Below are 9785 nucleotides of genomic sequence, written 5' to 3'. Positions count from 1 at the left end.
TCCAAATTATCCAGTGATCTATAAAACTCTACAAAGTCTCCATGGAGGAAATCATCGAAAATGTCTGTGGCTCTTTAAGGACGTTCCTGTTCTCCAGGGTCCGATTTTTCATGCATCGCTTCTTACCCATATCTTTGCATATGAAGGCCTTAAGTAGCACATTGGTTGAGCCAGGGGCGCTGTGCGGGGAGAAACTCTGAGATTAGACGAGAGGCTTCGTCCATTCAGCGCGGACAGCAGCAGCCAGCGCGCTCCCTCTGTGGGCGGTGTTTCAAACCAGCGGATTCGGGAGGAACGTGGGAGCTGTCATTGCTGTAAAACACATTTGCGGGCACCAGCATCACCGTTGACAGCAATTACAAGTGCTGGGATTATGTTCATTTAAACGACCACTTATTGATAGGGTGCCTTCATAACATGCTGCTCCATGTGTAATCCAATGTATTTTTTTTTTAATTCGCCAGATCTGAAGGGGCATTTTGGAGAGACAAGCTGATCATGAAGTGGGATATTTTACTCTTCTCTTGTCTTTTAGAGAAAAATACCGGATGCATCCGTTGAACGAAGGTATTTTCCGCTGGATTAACAAGGGACAGTATTTTTGATACTTAATCTCCGTGCATAAACACTGATCTATTGGCGTTTACGGGAAACAACGATGTTTTTATGAAGTCACAGGCGAAACATCGTGTCATTCGTTTAGCCTAGTACCTCAATTGCAAAATGCTGTGGTGCTGATGAGAGACTGTTCCTCGATAACAGTTTGTTTTTTTTCACAACCCAGAATGAGAAACAAATAGCTCTCCGTTTAAGCGATGGAAACACTGTGAGGCTTCTACTGAACTTGAGAAGCAGCAACAGCGACTGCAACAGTCTCGACACCCCAGAAATCAACACATAATAATGGTATGAGCTTCTGAAGTCGATTGGAGCATGGAGTCCGCACACCAGGCAGGCTAGGAGGTTTTGCGAGACACGCTAAGAACCTTGTATTGACCCCCCATCCTGAAATGAGGCAAAATGTTGATGTGTGACAGAGGAGTCCAAATGCTCATCACTACAGTGGGCGCTTTCGCCGCGTTCAGCCTGATGACTATCGCTGTGGGAACGGACTATTGGCTGTACTCACGAGGAGTGTGCCGGGTCAAAAGTAATAACGAGAACGAGACGAGCAGGAAGAATGAGGAAGTCATGACCCATTCAGGGCTCTGGAGAACCTGCTGTCTGGAAGGTAAGACGTTTTGTGTGTGCAAGTCCAACTTAAGTGCTATCTATCTATCTATCTATCTTATGATTCTAGTATAGACTATAGCTTTTCTAGTATACACCACTGGTCATTCTATCACTGATGATTTAACTGAGTTTTATTTAATGTGACACACTGGAAGCACTACTAACCTCAATCTATCACCAGAATTTACTTTTATACTACACTATTTACAACTGTTAACTGCTGTTAACTACAACTGCTACAAACTGTTTAAATGAATTGAAGGCTTTTTGATGCTATTTTCCCACAGTCACAAATTGAGTCTTTTAAATAGGCATCATGATGATTGCAGCTGTCATATAACCAATAGATCAGGGCTAAATTGTCTAATTACTCGCTTGTCAATCCAAAATAAGATGGGCAGTCATATTGATTACTTTATATTGCAGTTCAATAAAATCACTTTATTCTACAAAGTATAAATCTCTCAGTATTGCAAGCTGTTGACACAGAATACCTGGCAATTGCTGTTGGTGTCTGCCTGAGTGCAAGATTATTACCAATATTACCAAATATATTTATTCTCTCATGAAGCTGTGATCAGCCACACCGTTCTGTCAATCAAGGTGCTCTGAATGATAGTGAACAGCCTGTTGTACCACCTCACACACAAAGCAGCTTTAAAGGGCTTTTTGAGGGGAAATAAAAGTCAATTCAAACTAGAAGCCCACAGCCTTACATAAGTACAGTGAGCTCAACAAAACACCCTATGGAGTTTAAAACATACCCTGTAATTCAAATGTACATCACATACCCCTAAAACATGATGATGACTTGTTCCTTTTGCTTATCCTCTTCCTCTATTTTCCTAATTTTTCTCCTTATCTTCCCTCTCTTTCCTTGCCTTTGTCCTCTGGATGGATTCATTCTAATTCCATGCAGTTTAGTTTTTGGCAGCCCTGACACTGCTTGACTGGGAGCGAAATAATGTACTTCATAATGTCTTTTCAAACTTTGATTAATCTCCTGCCCCAGGGAACTCAAGAGAGGTGACATGACTGCAGTGTGATGGGAAGATCCTCATCTTTAATTGAAAGGGATGGGCGCAATCCAATAGATGTGACCATGGCAGATTACACAAATCCAGTGATTGACTTTTCAGTATTAATTTAATTGAAGTGTATGTCACTGTCACCCAGTGCACAGATACCCACAGCCATATTTGATCCACTTTAAATCTCAAAAAGATTCTCATGATTTATTTGCTTAATATCAATGAGGGATTGATCCGTCTAAGTAGAAACCTATCACTCTGAGTCATGGTCTATGCTTGTCTGGACATAAATCTTTGAGGAAGGTAATAATGAGGCTTTCTGCTGGACAAGACTACATGACCAGCCTCTCTGAATATAACCTTCAAGTGTTGGGTAGGCTCTACAGCCACTTACTTCAGCATGTTTCTCCATGCATGACAGCTTTGCTTTGCCTGTTGATGTTGTTCACAATCATCATGGAACCACCATTGACCCTTTTTACTTTCTTAATGCACATTTCTGGTCTCATTGTGAATGATTCATCAGTGGATATTATTTCATAGATTAAAAAAATATATATATTTTGTAATCTTTAATCAAAATATTGTTTTTTTTACTCTTTCTGGAAGCATCATCTAGACCAGGCAGCCTATTTGATCATGTTAAAGGAGAACTCCGGTCAATTTTAACATTGAGCTCATTTTTTTGTAAATTTGGAGTGCTGTCAGTACAGAGAACAACGACAAAAATCGGTGTTGCCTACACCGTGTTATCCTCTTTTTAAAATTTGCACCCTGTTGACTTCAATGGGGCAAGTTTTAAACCTGCTTTTAGCCTCTTAACATCCTTGATGTGTCATTACAAGTGCACAGCCAATGTGAGTGATTCCTTCAGAGTGATCACGGGTGAATCTGACTGCAGTAGATGTGAAAGATATTAATAAAAATGATGTTATTTCAGCCAGCGCACATACCTGTATTTTCTTCCTGTTTTCATCGAAGCCCATAGTAATCGATTGTTGAGTTCACACACATCAAGGATGTTAAGAGGCTAAAAGCAGGTTTAAAACTTGCCCCATAGCAAAATAGGTATTTAGACACATTTTAGCGATTCTTTCTGGTATTAAACACCCACTTTTCACAATCCAATAGTATTTCTTACTCAGAAAGGTGTTAAATTCTGAAATAAAAAGGGCTGTGAATGCCAGTTCAGATTACTTTAAATATTTATCTTCAGTTACTGTTCTTAAAAGATTTGGCCTCTTTGTGATTATTGGTCTTGTGTTTGTGATAGTGCAACCAAAAATATAAAGTTATCTCATCATTTATTCACCCTCATGATGTTCTTCAGCTGAACACAAAATAAGATATTTTGTAGAGGAACTGTGTTTTTGAGCATGCAGTGAAAGTCAGTGTGGTCTAAAACAACGTTGGACCCATTGGACTTTCATTGACTGGACAAAAAACACTGGGCCATTTCTCAAAATATCTTCTTTTGTGTTCCACCAAGAAAGTCATACAAGTTTGAAACGATATGCGGGCGAGTAAATGATGTCATAGCTTTCATTTTTGGGTGAACTATCCCTTTGATGATGATAGTTTGGATGCTTATAATTTTAGGCTAAAGCATCAAGAGAGACGTTTCGACTTTGAAAAAGACTGTACTACAGCTGTAGGATTGGAAGTGCATTTGTTGAATAGCTATGATTGAGACATTAGTGTTAAGGAGGTGTAAGTCGATGTTTGTTTGTGTTTTTAGTAGTCTGTCAGGTCATGCTATCTTTTTCTTCAGCCTCCTTACATGTCCAGCAGCCAGATGTGTTAAACGATCTGGTAGGAGTTCGTCAAGTACAGCTCTGTGTGCCAATATGTAAATGATTGTCTCTGCAGGACGCCACAACAGCAAGTACTGATCGAGACTTCCTGGAAAAGCTGTGAACTGAAGTGCGACTTGAATTTGATGGGCCATAAGATTCACTTAAGATCATGATTTCTACAACGTAATTACAGTTTAAATGCCAAAGGCTGAAGGTACAGTCATATATTTAAAGCAAACAACATATCAGACTATTAGAATTCATATGAATAATATGAATCAGCGTGAGGATGTGATTCACTGCACACTGTTCCAACAGTTACCAAAAGGCATGACTTTATTAACCCTCGTGTTCTTTGGAAATTATACTTATTATTTTTTGTATGGGTTCACATGTTTGGGATCAGTAAGGTTTCTTTATTTTTATTATTTATAATCAAGTATGCATTAAATTGACCGTAAGTGACAGTAAAGACATTTATAATGTTACAAAAGATTTTTATTTCAAATAAATGTTCTTTTGAACTTTCTGTTCATCAAAGAATCCTGAAAAAAGAGAATCACGGTTTTCACAAGACTGGAGTAATGCTGATGCCAAAAATTCAGCTTTGCATCACAGGAATAAATTAAATTTTAAAGTATATTCAAAAATAATTTTAAATTGTAATAATATTTCACAATTTTTTACAGATTTTTTTATTAAATAAATGCAGTCTTTCAAAACGTTAAAAATTCAAAATGAACCTTTCAGAATTACTTTCATGTGCTCCTATAGTCAAATCAATAACCCAGTCAGCAGATCATTTTAAAACCAGCCATCTGTTTACTAAAGTACAGTAGTACAGTTTAGCCATGCACTTATTAGATATAACTAGTATTAATTCCAGCAATTCTAGTAAGAAAAAAATCTAAAACAAATCACAACTGTATGTGTACAGTTTCAGAAAATCCATTACATTTAATCATGATTTATATCTTGGGTCTGTGAGACCAAAACAGAAGTGATATAACAATTTTCATTGAGGAAAGTTTTTCTGTGTTTATGATCAATTCTCATAAGATAGGAAAAGTCACGATGTATCAACCTGATACTCAAATATATTAAGTATATTTTTCAAGCTATTAAAAAGGCCTTGAGGCCTCCCAAACAGAACATGAGGGTTAAATGTATGGCTTGTTGCATCACATGTCATCATAGGGAGGCACATTAGCGGTTATGCACGTAATAATAAGGGAGTGCTCCGGTGGAATTCAACACGGGCTCATTTGCTGAATGGAGGTGTAAGATTAATGCAGTACGTCCTCAAGTGCAGGTGGATCTCAGGGGAACAGTTTGGCCTTGCTCAGGATAAATGATGACCTGGTAACTGAGGTGGGGAGGGAAGGGGGAGAGAGAGGCAAAGCAGGGAGTGATGAAAAGGGACTCTTCCTTCCAAATGTGCACCCAAGCAAAGCCTGTCTCATACACTCTCATCACGCACACACATCTCCTTGGAAACCAGCCGCTCCCGTCTGCGATATAGGCCTACTGCTCTATCTCCATACCTTCCCCCATCCTCAACCCTGTTTCCCATCCGCCTCCTCCTCCTCCTCCTCCCCTTGTTCACCAAGGCTTTGGAAAAACGGAAATACGGAAAGCGTGAGATGCTGCCCAGCCATCACACGGCATCTCAAACATGTGTCAAACATGCATGGGGGGATGCGCACGCACCAGTGTACATATCCTCAAACGGACAATGTGATTGGCTCGTTGGCATGTGATCATACTACTGTACCTCATAACCACTTACACTGCCACTCGGGACTCTCCGCAGGCATGGGGCCCTGTGTTTTTGCCTTTTTAATGTGCACTAAAGGTGCGAGTGAGGGCTGTTAGACTGGGAACAAAAGGTTTGGTTAAAACACACGGCTACAGTGGACTTCATTTATTATTGCTCTACTAATGGAAGAAACTTGTCAGCACTTTGCAGTACATTGTGGAAATACACTTTTTATCTATACGCTAGCAGAATTTTTTTTTGGTGGCAATTTAAATGAGCAGAAGAAATTAATAATGAATGTTTCTTTGTGTTAAAGCCCAGTCAGTATAACAGTCAGATATGCTCTCACCATTTTCATTTAGTGCCTCTAACATGAGCTCCTACATATCTTTGTGACTTATGCGTGTGAAGAAAATTCCTGATTTTAAATGACAACAAGTAAGCAGCCTATACTTTCTGGTGAAGTATGTAAGCGATAATGCACTCCGCCCCAAGTCGGGGTTTATTTTTTTGCAATAATGACCAACTGGCTGTACATTAATATGGCCACTCGTCAAATAAATAAATATGTGGGCATTAATTAAATATTTTTTTGTATAATTTTACTTGTAAATTATCTTAAAGCTTTTCAATTTAGTTCATTACAATGTACAAAACAATCGTATAAAAGTATATAGAGTGTTGCCTGTATAAATCTCTGACTGCTGTGAATGACCAATCAGAATTAAGTATTCCAAAGAGCATTGGGTCTCAAACACTAATAATTATGTGGATTATGTAGAAGAAAAGTTTCTGTCTAATTCACAACATGTGTGTATGCACATTAATTTGTTCTTAACCTCGTTCTAATGTTAAAGAATTTAAATAAGCAAATTGTACCCAAAGTTATTTGCATTGTCTGTATAAAACATGCCCAAACCATGTCTATATAAGGGCTTTCCATACAACCTACATATGTATATATACACTTAATATTTATATAGTGATGTTTGCATACATGTGGTTTCAGTTGTTCCTACATTTTCTTTTCCTCGTAAATTTAGAATATATTTTTCTGTGAAAGTTATTGATGAATCATGATATGAGACCCCCATGTCTATTCCAGTCTATTGTCTATGGCAGATGGAAACTCAGGAACCTTGCATGTTCCTTACAGTTTTCGGAGTGTAAGGCATTGAACGAATTGCTGAAAATACAGTTTAACAGCAGAATTTTTGCACTTTGTATAGGCTGGGCTTCTGAAACCATGCAACGTTTAGCAACCGATGTATTAATATCTAACGCCATGCAAAATCAATACAATATTGATGCTAGTTTATCCCTCCGTGACAGTGTGTTGATTTGATGTGGTGGGTACATGGCGTCCTGTGAAGCCGGCAGGAGAATGTGGACCATAGTGAGTCACTGCTGTTCCAGGCTCCTGCCTGTGATGCTGCCTCTGCCCCTGGCTGCGATGACCTTTGTGAGGCAAATTACTCTTGATAGATCCTCTAACAGCATTGGTTAAGCTTGCAAAAATAGCTCCCTGCGTCTCCTCCCCATCTCAGAGGCTCAGCGACCAGAGATAACACGGCCGGCCCCCACTCCTGTGGGTCTGAGCCCGAGCTATAGGAAGTGAGGCTGCGGTGTGAACCCGTCACTCTGGTCTGCATTCATACGGGGCTGCGTCAAATTTTGTGAGAATGCGTTTTGGGTTAACTTTAATTACCCTTTCAAAAGCTGCACAATCAGTCATGCTTTAGTCTCAAAGGTAGCAGAACACTGATCAAAGACTGGTGACACGTAACTGGGTTTGCATCAAGGAGGATAGATTATATTTATATATGTGCTGTTATTTGAAAGCCATTTACTTTTAGTTTTATGGATGTCGCCAGGTCCTCTTATGACCCCAACCACTTTCTTTTGGACACTTGCCCACTGTATACTGTACATAAACACGCACACATATTCACAGAGACCTGCCAGAGATACTAAGTGGCTCACATTATCTTGAGATGGAAATGCCAAGGCTAGGATGGATTTCGTATTGGTTACGGTGAAAGGGGGAGCGCGGAATAAAGTAAGAGACTGTATTATATTGATGAGAGGGACAGGGTGCCAGGAGAAAGCAGGCCTGAAAAATCTGTGTGTGCAAACACTTTTCAATGAGTGTTGATTTAGGTGATAACAGGGCTTCTGAGAATGCGTTGCTGGCAATCCATCTTTGTGTGTGTGGCCCATTTGCTCTGCCACTAGTTCTGTAACTTTGTTATCACTCACAAAGGAGAATGTCAAAATGAGTTGTTTAAATTCATTAATCGATATTTTTTCATAAATTTGATAGACATAAATATATGCTGCTCACAAACACTTACTTGTATGATTGTTACTGTGTTCTAAGTATATAAATACTTTTGCGGAGTTCAGAGATGCTTGATATACTGTATGGGTTCCATATCAATTATCAGCTGATATTAGAGATTTTTTATGTAATTTATTGGTATCGGCCAATTTTGGATATTTTGGGCCAGATTTACTAAACGGCAAATTAGCACGAGAGCGCAATCCCATAAAAGCGCTGATGGAAGTGGAAATTTATGCAGTGATTTACTGACGATGCGTAAATTAAAGAACACAGACGAGGCTGGATCATTTACATAATGATCAACGCAATCTACTAAGAGCAGCGCAAATTAGTGTCTGGTTTAAGACATGCTTTTTTGGACGGTAAATAATGGCGCAAATACCAGTAAATTGACTTGCGCAAACCTTAGTAAATCACCTTGCAGGGTTCATTTAACACTCTCCTCCCATAAATGTTACATCTGAAAGGGAAACTCTTACAAATGCATATGCAATTAGGTCAGCCGCAAAAATGACCGTGTCCAAGCCTTTTCAGTGCGTGTCTTTAGTAAATCCTGACAGTAGTATTTAAACACTAAAAGAGGGCTTGCACTGGCGCAAGCTGTTAGTAAATCTGGCCATCAATACTGTAATATTTAATATTTTTGTTCTTGCATTTTTTTGTTTACGTTTAGATTATCTTTGCCATCATGTAACACTCACGTAAAGTTAATCTCTAAAAACACTTATCTTAACACTGTTAAACATAATCTTTAGCAAAGCTCAAAATGAAATTGATTTTTCATACTCTACATTGAAGTGATGTGATGTCTAAATTCACAATTTGTTTTGTTTTATTTTTTGGTTATTAAGACTAGCATTGTTTGAATTTTGGCCATTTATTGATTATGAGTCATAACATAATAATTATTGGCTTATCACAGTATTATTGTTGAGAACTATTGGTGCAGTCACACAAATTTCACTCTAATGTATTTACTTCACTATCAAATGCATGTAATTGTTCCTATTGCGAACGACTCATCTGTAGTTTTTATTAAAAAATTATAACTTGATCTTCTGGTAAAACGGTAGACTTCTCTCTGGTGATATCTCCGGACTTATTGTGTAAATTATTTACTTAAACCCTGCCTCTATCTTACAATCGACTGCAAGCTCACATTCAGCTGATCTGATGGCATTCAATCAACAACCAATGGACAGAACCAAGTCCCCGCCATACTTTTTTTTTTTTTTTTTTGGTAATCCAATTCACTCAAATGTACATCAAAATACGAAAGAAAAGATCTGCCGCTACTTCCGTGTCATGACGACATTGATATTGAAACACTAGGTCTACGACAAAAGTAAAATAACAAAATCTACATGAAAGGCACTTGTGAAATGTTTCCATGATAGTTTTTATGCGAAATGTGTTAAGTTAAAATCTGTTTCTAGTTTGAAGATCTAGTATGAAAAAAAAACATACCCTTGGGACATAAAGGTGCCAGTAGTTGAAGACAACACTCATAAAAGACTGTATGCATGCCCACACAATTGTTATATCTAAATGCTTAGCTTTATCTGACACTAACAACAATAGGTCCGGCAGTCCCAAGATCCTATGCGGTGTCAAACACAGAC

At 38.5% G+C, this 9785-nt stretch overlaps 1 protein-coding gene across 2 annotated transcripts in view; it reads left to right on the top strand.

The window, feature by feature from the left end:
- The first annotated feature begins 205 nt into the window (after positions 1-205).
- The window catches only part of cacng3b (calcium channel, voltage-dependent, gamma subunit 3b), a 34176-nt gene continuing 24596 nt past the window's right edge, over positions 206-9785 (top strand). The window contains exon 1 of one of the 2 annotated variants that reach the window (XM_084424788.1): positions 206-1231. In XM_084424788.1, the coding sequence (XP_084280914.1) occupies positions 1021-1231 (211 nt within the window). In that variant the 5' untranslated portion in view covers positions 206-1020. The remainder of the gene's footprint in view (positions 1232-9785) is intronic. The other variant, XM_084424789.1, reaches the window with a different exon arrangement.

Source organism: Rutilus rutilus, assembly GCF_951802725.1.
Source record: "Rutilus rutilus genome assembly, chromosome: 1".
Lineage (NCBI taxonomy): Eukaryota > Metazoa > Chordata > Actinopteri > Cypriniformes > Leuciscidae > Rutilus > Rutilus rutilus.
The sequence above is the reverse complement of the archived record's forward strand: the minus strand, read 5'-3'. Positions and strand labels throughout refer to the sequence as shown.